Here is a 12428-nt window from a genome sequence, read left to right on the forward strand (position 1 = left end):
GCAACAAGCATTGGGAAATCTATCCATCAATTCCTCTATAACTGATTGTAAAACACTGTATGTAATTCATATTTGCATAATCATGGGAGAAAATATCATCTGATCCTTCCTGATAAAGAAAAGGTTAGAAACCAACACTAGATGATGAGATTCTTGAGGAAAGGGATAAATCTTGTTCATCATTAATCTCTATATTGCACTCCTATTATGTTGCAGAGAGCAGTTAAAGCAAATGCTTGTACATGTTAATAAATATACAGAAGTAAATATATAGAAGCAATAAATATGTTACTTGTATATTATTTAGGCAAATTTCCTTTTGTCCTTGACCAGGCATAATACTTGGTATCATCTATGTTCACTAAAACATTATATTTCTTAAAGAGATCCTAAAACTTCTAATTATCATCAATATATACTCACTGAATATACTACTCAAAATGTGAGGTTATACCCAGGCCCTTAATCTAAGCTTAACTGTCACTTTACATTTCTGCTATTTGTTTCACTTTTAAATGTTCTATCTCTCTTTTAGTTACTTTTTATCCAGCCTACCAAATTGAATCATGATCATCATTCAACCCAACAGATCTTTATTGGACATCTAAGCATCTATCAGTCTCTGCCTGTGGAAAGATTGGTACATTATTTCCAGGTTCAAAAATCACCACATTAACTAATAACTGGCTCTTTCCAGTTTCAACCACCTTTATTCCTGAGAAGGGAAAAGGAAGCATAATGTTAGTAACTAGTGCAGGCTGAAAGAAAACAAAGAGCAAAATCAACAGAGAAGTGACCCCTAGATAGTATAGTAAGCCCAGCATCTCTACATAGTATTCCCATTTGTAAACCAAGAAGGATATGTACAGTCAGAATAAGGAAAGTGTTTAGAAATATTGTTTTACAGAATAATCAGGGAAAATAAAGGAGAAAAAAGAGGTATACAGGAACAAGCCATCCCATTTTAGATTTCTTACCATCTTGTAAAGATCTGAGACACTAATCTGGTCTGAATCCACAACTTCAAAGTCCTTCCGAGGTACCAGGTCCAGGCCCAAATGCCTAGTAAAGAAAAAGACCATACTTATCATTCTATGTCTATAGTACTCATCTTTCTTTATATGCCTGGGAACCTATATCTCTCATGATGTTGTAGACAGAGGTTCAGACTGCCCCAGCAGGGACATGCCTTCATCCAGCATCATCTAACTGTGTTCACCTTTGAATAAATAAATGAGGCTAGGGACTTTAAGGCTGACAAATTCCAGTCATCAAGTAGTTCCACTTGTGATGATAAAAAGGTTCTAATCAGTATCACATTTATAAAAAAAGTGCCTGAATTCATTAAGGATGGCTTTTTTATATGTTTAATTTGTCGTGTTTAATTTTTTCTTTCTCCCCCATCCTACTAGTATGCTTAAGGATCAGTCATGTATTACTTTCATTAGGATGAAAAAAATTATTCAGGGCTCAAGTAGATTTGGAATTCAAAATCAACACATAAAAATTATCTCTTAAAGATATGTATATTTTGGTTGAGTTTATCTTATTTTCAATTTAATTAATACTGACATTGGTAAAGGCCTGAATTAGCACTAATATCATATTAATGTGAAGTTTAACCAAGGAGCATTACTACTCAAGACAACAATATTTAGAAGATAAAATATAATTTAGGACTGGAAGAAGTAATGGTAATTATTGGTTGGTTGTATGGTAGAGGACATAACTCTGGACACAGCCAGAACTTGATTTCAAACATGGTACATAATTTATGTTCAATTGATGTTAGCTTCTTTCTCACAATTCTAGGATAATAGTCCTAAACCTGAAGTTCAGTGGAGTTAGAGGTTTGTGGATCTCTTAAATTTCTTAAGACACTAGATGAGAGAGAGAGAGAGAGAGAGAGAGAGAGAGAGAGAGAGAGAGAGAGAGAGAGAGAGAGAGAGAGAGAGATTGAGAGATTTTTTTAGTGAGGTGAAGATTTATTCCTCTGATCAGGGTTTCAGAGATGCTCTGTGACCACCTGACTCCAAAACAAGGGTTATAAGTTTTCGAGTCTGGAAAAAGTATTCCATGGGACTTTGAAAAGAGAAACATTTCTCTTTCTAATTAGATTATGAACTATTTTTAGAATATGCTAACAAAATTAATTTGTAGGCAGTTTCTGTACATACAACTCCCACCATTTAAAATAAAGGCAGTCTGGGAAGTCAGTGGTAGAGCACTTACCTACCAAGTGAAAGTCCCTGGGTTCAATCCCCAGCCTTGTAACCAAGTAAATAAGTAAGTAAATAAATATAATAAAGTCAGTCTAAAATGAGATTTAATGTATTTATAATCTGAACCCTGCTTATAGGGAAAATACCTGAAAAGATTAAACAAATTGCAGTAAGATAGTAAAATAAAAATGGAAAATCAAACCTACATGAGGAAGGTAGAAGCAAACATACTAATAGCCTAGGCTAAAATGACTACTATGATTTTTTTTAAAAAGAGAGAGAGGAGAGAGAGAGAGAGAGAGGATGTTTTAATATTTATTTTTCAGTTTTTGATGGATACAATATCTTTATTTTATTTGTATGTGGTGCTGAGGTCAAACCCAGCACCCCGCGCATGACAGGTGAGTGTGTTACTGCTTGAGCCACATTCCAAGCCTGACAATCATGATTAAGAATTAAGTTCAGGGCTGGGCATGGTGCCACACACCTATAATCCCAGCAGCTCAAGAGGCTGAGGAAGGAGGACTGTGAGTTCAAAGCCAGCCTCAGCAAGAGTGAGGTGCTAAGCAACTCAGTTTGATCCTATCTCTAAATAAAACATAAAAAATGGCTGGAAATGTGGTTCAGTTGTCAAGTGCCCCTGAATTCAATCCCTGGTACCAAAAAAAGAAAGAAAAAACTCAGGATAACTTCCATTATCTTTATGCAAGGGTTGTGTAATACATATAATATATAACATGTATCATTAAAGAGTGATTTACATTATCTTTTAAAAGAAAACCTGGAGTTTTTAAGAAGGAAGTGGGGTGTACTAAATGACACCCCTCCTCATACATAAACCCTCACAGTTTGATGAGATTGGTAGACTATTATTGACTCTAACCCCAATAGTTTACAGCTTAATGGTATGCTGTTGAATCTGATTATTGAAGTTAATGCACTTAAATATGTAAGAGTTTTATTTTTCTACCACTGAGATCCTGCATTCTTAGAACAAAGAAAGACTTCATTCTATTACCTTTTAATACTTAATTTAATATCTCTGAAACAATTTCAAGCTTTTGAGTTCTAACACAAGTAAAGGCAATAGTGTCCATGGAGAGCAAAAAAGAGCTACAGCACATCCTTTCTACCCTGCTTCTCATAGAAAGCAATTTATATTATAAAGACAATTTTGCAGGTATGATCTTACATATTTAAAATACTTTTATATGATTGTGAACACAAGTGTAAAGATCATTAAATTGAAACTAATATTTGTATTAGGAAACAAATTATAAAATCGATCTTTTAAAACGTTTTCCAAATCTGTATTGCATGCCATTTAAATTTTTCTAAACAAAAGGACAACTTTTCACACATATTTGTTAACCACTGGTGGTCCCCAAATTTATAGTTGTCCCTTGTTATTCATGAGAGATTGGTTCCAGGATCTTCGCATGAATACCAAAATCTGAGGATACTCAGGTGCTTTGTGTAAAATGGCACAACAACAGTATTTGCATATAACCTAACACGATAAACCTGTATACAAAAAACGTTACTATATTACATATACTAGCTAATATAGTGTAAAAGCTAGCTAAACAGACATTATATTGTATTGTTTATGGAATAATGACAAGAAAAAAGTCAATTTGTGATTTAAAAAAGGTTTTCCAACCATAGATGGCTGAATCCATGAATAAGGAATCCACAGCCATGAAACCTGCAAATATGGAGGGCCAACTGCATATGGAGTAGTCTAAATAATATAATTCAGAAACAAAGAAGTGAACAAATGATTCAATCAAAATCAAAATAGATGTTTTAGACACAACAACTTACAAAAACTCTAGATGGCATTCAAGTCAGTAGGGTTGGAATTGACTGTATGTGCTCTGTCATAGTGTACCACACACAATTATGGGCCTGTCTAACATCTACACAAAATCTGTCTTAGCATTATGATCCTCTTAGATTACTTTTCCAGTCAATTTCCTACACATATGCACATCCACCCATATCACAGATACTTTCTAAGGTCTTACAATATACCAGACCAACAGTGCTGGATGCAGAGAGTACAGTAGTTTTGAGTCAAAACAAATATTCTTATTCATCATGGTTTCTCCCCTGAGAGCAGAGTGCTTTCCCTCTCTTAAAAGTAATGGGCATGGTACCTTTCAATTTCTTGATCTTACTATCTTTATAAATAAGAGAATGATTAATGGGTAATCTGGTAAAAACTGAAGACACAATTCCTTCTACTAATATCTGCAATGAAGGAAGAGTAGCTTGCAAAAATCAAGATGGTAACTATCCTACTTGGAAGAAGGCATAGATGTTGCATACTGAGAAGCAATCCATGTTCATTACCCTGAAAAAGAGGTTCCTGGCTCTTAATTCCTATGAGATAGTGACCAGAATATTCTTTATTCCAAGAATAGTGAACAATAAATTTAGGGAATGATCAATTGCCTTCTATAGCAAAAGGAGGCAGAGAAACAAAGTAATCATGGGCATGGGCTCTTCCACCAAGCCACACTATCTGATCAATTACCAAGGCTGGTGCAAGGACTAATTTGGGTAAAACTCAGTGCCTGGCATTGGGAAACACAACTGCTGCTATAATTATTACCACTGTGTTTTATACCATGAACCAAAATATGGCTTAAAGAGATCATTTTTAAAAATTTATTTATTTTTTCATTTTTAAATTTATATATAATAGCAGAATGTATTACAATTCTTATTATACACATACAGCACAATTTTTCATATCTCTGGTTGTATACATAGTATATTCACACCAATTCGTGTCCTCATACATGTACTTTGGATAATAATGAACATCACACTCAACCATCATTAATTACCCCATGCCCCATCCCTTCCCCTCCCACTCTTCTGCCCTATCTAGAGTTCATCTATTCCTCCCATGCTCCCGCTCCCTATCCCACTATGAATCAGGATCCTTATATCAAGAAAACATTCAGCATTTGGGTTTTTGGGATTGGATAACCACTTAGCATTATCTTCTCCAACACCATCCATTTACCTGCAAATGCCATGATTTTTTTCTCTTTTATTGCTGAGTAAAATTCCATTGTGTATATATGCCACATTTTTTATCCATCCATCCACTGAAGGACATTTAGGTTGGCTCCACAGTTTAGCTATTGTGAATTGTGCTGCTATAAACATTGATGTGGCTGTGTCCATGTAGTATGCTGTTTTTAAGTCCTTTGGGTACAGACTGAGGAGATGGATAGCTGGGTCAAATGGTGGTTCCATTCCCAATTTTCTCTTTTTTTAAATTTTATTTTAATTTTTTTATTGTTGGTTGTTCAAAACATTACATGTTTCTTGATATATCATATTTCACACTTTGATTCAAGTGGGTTATGAACTCCCATTTTTACCCCATATACAGATTGCAGAATCACATCAGTTACACATCCATTGATTTACATATTGCCATACTAGTGTCTGTTGTGTTCTGCTGCCTTTCCTATCCTCTACTATCCCCCCTCCCCTCCCCTCTTCTCTCTCTACCCCCTCTACTGTCATTCATTTCTCCCCCTTGTATTATTTTTCCCTTTCCCCTCACTTCCTCTTGTATGTACTTTTGTATAACCCTGAGGGTCTCCTTCCATTTCCATGCAATTTCCCTTCTCCCTCCCTTTCCCTCCCACCTCTCATCCCTGTTTAATGTTAATCTTCTTCTCCTGCTCTTCGTCCCTACTCTGTTCTTGGTTACTCTCCTTATATCAAAGAAGACATTTGGCATTTGTTTTTTAGGGATTGGCTAGTTTTCTAAGAAATCTCCATACTGCTTTCCATATTGGCTGCACCAATTTGCAGTCCCACCAGCAGTGTATGAGTGTACCTTTTTATCCACATCCTTGCCAACACTTTTTGTTGTTTGTCGTCATAATGGCTTCCATTCTGACTGGAGTGAGAGGAAATCTTAGAGTGGTTTTAATTTGCATTTCTATAATTGCTAGTGGTGATAAACATTTTTTCATGTGTTTGTTGAATGATTGTACATCATTTTCTGAGAAGTGTCTCTTCAGGTCCTTGGCCCATTTATTGATTGGATTTTTTTGGTGTCTAGCTTTTCTGAGTTCTTTATATACCCTAGTGATTAGTGCTCTATCTGATGTGTGAGGGGTAAAAATTTGCTCCCAAGATGTAGGCTCTCTATTCACCTCACAGATTGTTTCTTTTGCTAAGAAGAAACTTTTTAGCTTGAGTCCATCCCATTTATTGATTCTTGATTTTAATTCCTGTGCTCCACGACTCTTAGGAAGCTAGGATCTAATCCCACGTGATGGAGATTAGGGCCTACTTTTTCTTCTATTAAATGTAGGGTCTCTGGTTGTATTCCTAAGTCCTTGATCCATTTTGAGTTTTGTGCATGGTGAGAGATAGGGGTTTAATCTCATTTTGTTGCATATGGATTTCCAGTTTTTCCAGCAACATTTGTTGAAGAGGATATCTTTTCTCCAATGCATGTTTTTGGCACCTTTGTCTAATATAATTGAATTTTATGGGTTAGTCTCTGTGTCCTCTATCATGTACCATTGGTCTACCAGTCTGTTTTGATGTCAATACCATGCTGTTTTTGTTACTGTTGCTCTATAGTATAGGTTTAAGGTTTGGTATAGTGATGCCACCTGCTTCACTCTTCCTGCTACAGATTGCTTTATTCTGGGTCTTTTATTTTTCCAGATGGATTTCAGGATTGCTTTTTCTATTTCTATGAGAAATGTCACTGGAATTTTGATTGGAATTTCATTAAGTCTGTATAGTGATTTTGGAAGTATGGTCATTTTGATAATATTAATTCTGCCTATCAAGAGCAAGGGAGATCTACCATCTTCTAAGGTCTTCTTTGATTTCTTTCTTTAGGGTTCTGTAATTTTCATTATATAGATCTTTCTCCTCTTTTGTTGAGTTGATTCCCAAGGTTTTTTTTTTTTTTTTTTTTTTTGAGGCTATTGAGAATGGGATAGTTTCCCTCATTTCCCTTTTGAAGGATTTGTCACTGATATACAGAAATGCCTTTGATTTGTGGGTGTTGATCCTGCTACTTTGATGAATTCATTTACTAGTTCTAGAAGTTTTCTGGTGGAACTTTTAGGGTCTTCCTGGTATAGAATCATATCATCTGCAAAAAGTGCCAATTTGAGTTCTTTTCCTATATGTATCCCTTTAATTTCTTTCATGTGTCTAATTGCTCTGGCCAGTATTTCAAGAACTATGTTAAATAAAAGTGGTGAAAGAGGGCATCCCTGTCTTTTTCCAGTTTTTAGAGGGAATGCCTTCAGTTTTTCTCCATTTAGAAGGATGTTGGTCTGAGGCTTAGTGTAGATAGCCTTTATGACATTAAGCTATGTTCCTGTTATCCTTAGTTTTTCTAGTGTTTTGAACATGAAAGGGTGCTGTATTTTGTCAAATGCTTTTTCTGCATCTATTGAGATGATCATGATTCTTATTTTTCAGCCTATTGATGTGATGAATTACATTTATTGATTTTCATATGTTGAACCAACCTTGCATCCCTGGGATGAAACTTACTTGATCATGGTGCATGATCTTTTTGATATGTTTTTTGTATTCAATTTGCCAGAATTTTATTGAGAATTTTTGCATCTATGTTCATTAGCAATATTGGTCTGAAGTTTTCTTTTTTTGATGTATCTTTGCTTGGTTTTGGAATCAGAGTGATGTTGGCCTCATAGAATGAGTCTGGAAGTGCTGCATCTTTTTCTATTTCCTGAAATGAATTGGAGAGTATTGGTATTAGTTCTTCTTTAAAGGTCTTGTAGAACTCGCTGTGTACCCATTTGGTCCTGGGCTTTTCTTAGTTGGTAGGCTTCTGATGGCATATTCTAATTAATTGCTTGAAATTGATCTTTTTAAATTCTGTATGTCATCCTGATTCAGTTTGGGCAAATTATATGACTCTAGAAATTTTTCAATGCCTTCAATATTTTCTATTTCATTGGAGTACAGGTTTTCAAAATAATTTCTAATTATCTTCTGTATTTCTATAGGGTCTGTAGTGATAGTTCCTTTTTCATCATGTATGTTAGTGATTTTTCTCTCTCCTTCTCTTTGTTAGCATGGATAAGGGTCTATATATTTTGTTTATTTTTTTCAAAGAACCAACTTTTTGTTCTGTCAATTTTTTCAATTGTTTCTTTTGTTTCAATTTCATTGATTTCAGCTCTGATTTTAATTATTTCCTATCTTCTGCTGCTTTTGGTGTTGATTTGTTCTCCTTTTTCTAGGACTTTGAGATGTAGTGTTATTTATTTGTTGACTTTTTCTTCTTTTAAGGAATGAACTCCATGCAATGAACTTCCTCTTAGAACTGCTTTCATAGTGTCCCAGAGATTTCAGTATGTTGAATCTGTGTTCTCATTTACCTCTAAAAACTTTTTAATCTCCACCTTGATGTCTTCTGAAACCCATTATTCATTCAGTAGCATATTATTTAATCTCCAGATATTGGAGTGGATTTTAATTTTTCTTTTATCATTGATTTATAATTTAATTCCATTATGGTCTCTTAGAATGCAGGGTAGAATCTCTACTTTTTTATATTTGCTAGGATGTGCTCTGTGGCATAGTATATGGTCTATTTTAGAGAAGGATCCATGTGCTGCTAAGAAGAAAGTATATTCTCTCATTGAACATTGGTATATTCTATATATGTCACTTAAGTCTAAGTTATTGATTTTATTATTGAGTTCTATAGTTTCTTTGTTCAGCTTTTGTTTGTAAGATCTATCTAGTGATAAAAGACGTGTGTTAAAGTCGCCCAAAATTATTGTGTTGTGGTCTTTTTGACTCTTGAACTTGAGAAGGGTTTGTTTGATGAACATAAGTGCTCCGTTGTTTGGGGCATACATATTTATAATTGTTAAGTCCTGTTGGTGTATGGTTCCCTTGAGCAGTATGTAGAGTCCTTCTTTATCCTTTTTGATTGACTTTAGTTTGAAGTTTACTTTATTTGATATAAAGATGGAAACCCCTGCTTGCTTCCGCAAGTCATGTGAGTGGTATGAATTTTCCCAACCCTTCACCTTCAGTCTGTGGATGTCTTTTCCTATGAGATGAGTCTCTTGGAAACAGCATATTATTGGGTCTTTTTTTATATACAGTCAGCTAGCCTATGTCTTTTGATTGGTGAGTTTAGGACATTAACATTCAGGGTTATTTCCTCTTCTTGGAATACTTTGCTGAGGATGTTCTGTAGTTCAGGCTTTCTAGTTGTAAATTCTTTTAACTTTTGTTTATCATGGAAGGTTTTTATTTTATCATCAATCTAAAACTTAGTTTTTCTGGATATAAGATTCTTGGTTGGCATCCATTTTCTTTCAGAGCTTGGTATATGTTGTTCCATGATCTCCTGGCTTTGAGGGTCTGGGTTGAAAAATCTGCTGAGATACAAATAGGTCTCCCCCTATATGTGATCTGATTCCTCTCTCTTGCGGCTTTTAAGATTCTGTCCTTATTCTGTATGCTAGGTATTTTCATTATAATGTGCCTTGGTGTAGATCTGTTGTAATTTTGTACATTTGGTATACTGTAAGCCTCTTGTATTTGGTTTTCCAATTCATTATTCATGCTTGGGAAATTTTCTGATATTATCTCATTGAAGAGATTGTACATTCCTTTGGTTTGAAACTCTGTGCCTTCCTGTATCCCAGTAACTCTTAGATTTTGGTCTTTTGACGCTGTTCCGTAATTCTTGGATGTTCTGTTCATGGTTTCTAACTTTCTTCTCTGTGTGGTCAACTTTATTTTCCAGATTGTAAACTTTGTCTTAATTATCTGATGTTCTTTCTTCCAAGTGATCTAGTGTGTTAGTTATGCTTTCTATTGAGTTTTTTAAAATTTTATTTATTGTATCCTTCATTTCAAGGAGTTCTGTTTTGTTTTGTTTTTTTTCAGGGTCTCTCTCTCTCTTGAAGTAATCTTTTGCTACCTGTATTTGCTCTCTTACATCATTGTTGGAGTGATCAATTTTTGCTTGTATTTGCTCATTTAGGTCTTTAATTCACAGATCATTTTAATTATGAACCTTCTGAACTCCTTCTCTGACATTTCATCAACTTCGCTGTGCATAGGTTCTGTTATTATAGTGTTCTGGTTTGTTTGGAGCATTTTCCTCCATTGTTTTTTCATGTTGTCTATGTGTCTTCCTTTCTTGCATGTGGATCTGAGATATTACAGTTTCTTCCCTATATTTTTGTAGTACTTGTACAGATTCTCAGTACCTCACCTTGATGTTGGGCTTCCAGACCCTGCTGGTGTACCTCAATGGATGCTGCTGCATCCTGGATCTGGGACCTGCATAAGTTGGAGAGGGTAGATCTGGGCCACTGGGTTTGACATCCTGTGGTAGTCTGCTGGTTGGAAGGGGCAGTCTTGCACCAAAGGCTAGACTCTGGTGGTCTCTGCCCTGCTGGGGAGGGGTGAACTGTGCCTACTGAGATCCTGGATCCCACATGGGCTGATGTGGGTGGTCTGGGCTGGATTTTGGCTCCCATGGCAGTCTCTTGTGCAGGGACAGCCCTGCACAAGAGGCTAGGCTCTGGTGAGTGTCTGCCCTGCTGGGAAAGGAGTAAACCTAATCTTCTGTGCTCCTGGGCCCCACAGAGGCTGGTGTGAGTGTATCTGGACCGATGGGCTTGACCTCCCACAGTAGACTGCTGGTCAGAAGGGGTGGTCTTGTGCCAAAGGCTAGGCTCTGGTGGTCTCTGCCCCACTGGGTGAGGGGTGGACCAGGTGTGCTGTGTGCCTGGTCCCTGCAGAGGCTGATGTGAATAGGTCTGGGCCACTGGGCTTGACCTCCCAAGGTCAAGGAAAGGGATTATGATAAAAGAAGTATAGAGTCTGAATTTAAAACTCAGATAAAACAGATGGCAAGCATCTATGTACAGCCACATATTCAAAAGTTATCTAATTTTTGAATTTTGAATTTTCAAAAATAGCCTAATTGCTTAGGTATACAGTCTTCACAAAATTACTGTATTTTCATTTAACCTACTCCATGCTAGGCTCATGCTGAACATAGCAGTGCATAAGAGACATACACCTGACATTACATTCTTATAGGTAGAGCTCTCTGATGCTCTGAATCTCAAAACAAAATTCTTTAAATTTTACATTTCTTTTTAATGTTCTATATTCTATTTTCTCTCTTCTCCTAAGGTTCCTCATATGATTCACATAAGTAATAAAATAATGTGAAGTTAATTAATTATACTCAATGGATGCTGTAGGGCATTAGGCCTTAATTCTCTCCAGAATTGATTGAGAAAGAATGGAGATATTAAGATTCCTTGTGGGCAGTGGCCTTTTCTAATGCTTATATAAAGAGAGCATACATATAATAACTATACCAATGAAAATACAGAATATTTATTTAATAATATATAAAAAGCTATAATAAAAATAGCTTCTTTGTACCAAACATTTACTTGGGCTAGATGCTATATGTATGTTGTATTTAAGTACTATGAGGAATAGGTAGTATTAGATCCATTTTCTGAGGAAACTGAGCTCAAAGAAGTTAGATAAGTAGTTTTTTTGTTCTTTTGCTGTACCAGAGAATGAACTCAGGGATACTCCACCAAGCTATATTCCCAACACTCATGGGTGCTCTCTCTCTCTTGCTCACTCGCTCACTCTTAAAAATTTTTAGACAAGGGTCTTTCTAAGTTACCCAGGTTGACCTCAAACTTGTGATCCTCCTCCTTTAGGCTTCCAAGTAGCAGAACTGGGCTTTTTTAAAGCTAGGACTATCTCCCTCTGAAGCATTATACCTTCTACCCTTCTACTAATAACTGTGAAAGCTAAGTACCAAGGGCTACAAGTGGATTGTAATAATTTCAAGTCAAAATAGTTTGAGAGATGAAATTACATCAATTCAGAAGGAAATAAATACAAATTGGTTAAAAGTGTCCACCAGATATGAAAACATACCAATTTTATTATCAAATACATTCAAATAGTGCCTACCAAGTATATCTACCAAAGCACCATGCTAATTACAAGGTATAATGATGAGCTAATCTAGAGATAGAATGAGAGGGAGAGATAGAGGGGGAAATGATGTAGAAAGAGAAACTGAGAGATTTGAACATAAAATTTGACATACACACTTTAAACACATCCAGCCATCCCAGACTGCCGGAATAGAGC

The 12428-nt window shown here is 35.7% G+C and overlaps 1 protein-coding gene across 8 annotated transcripts in view; it reads right to left on the bottom strand.

Annotated features, from left to right (window-relative positions):
• Dock3 (dedicator of cytokinesis 3) overlaps positions 1–12428 on the bottom strand; it is a 680226-nt gene that overhangs the window by 326401 nt on the left and 341397 nt on the right. For all 8 annotated transcript variants that reach the window (XM_058574833.1, XM_058574836.1, XM_058574835.1 and 5 more), the window contains exon 7: positions 978–1062. In XM_058574833.1, the coding sequence (XP_058430816.1) occupies positions 978–1062 (85 nt within the window). The remainder of the gene's footprint in view (positions 1–977; positions 1063–12428) is intronic.

This window comes from Marmota monax, unplaced genomic scaffold, assembly GCF_021218885.2.
Source record: "Marmota monax isolate L192 unplaced genomic scaffold, Marmota_monax_Labrador192_F-V1.1 WCK01_AAM20220418_F8-fsc00022, whole genome shotgun sequence".
In the NCBI taxonomy this organism is placed as follows: Eukaryota; Metazoa; Chordata; class Mammalia; order Rodentia; family Sciuridae; genus Marmota; species Marmota monax.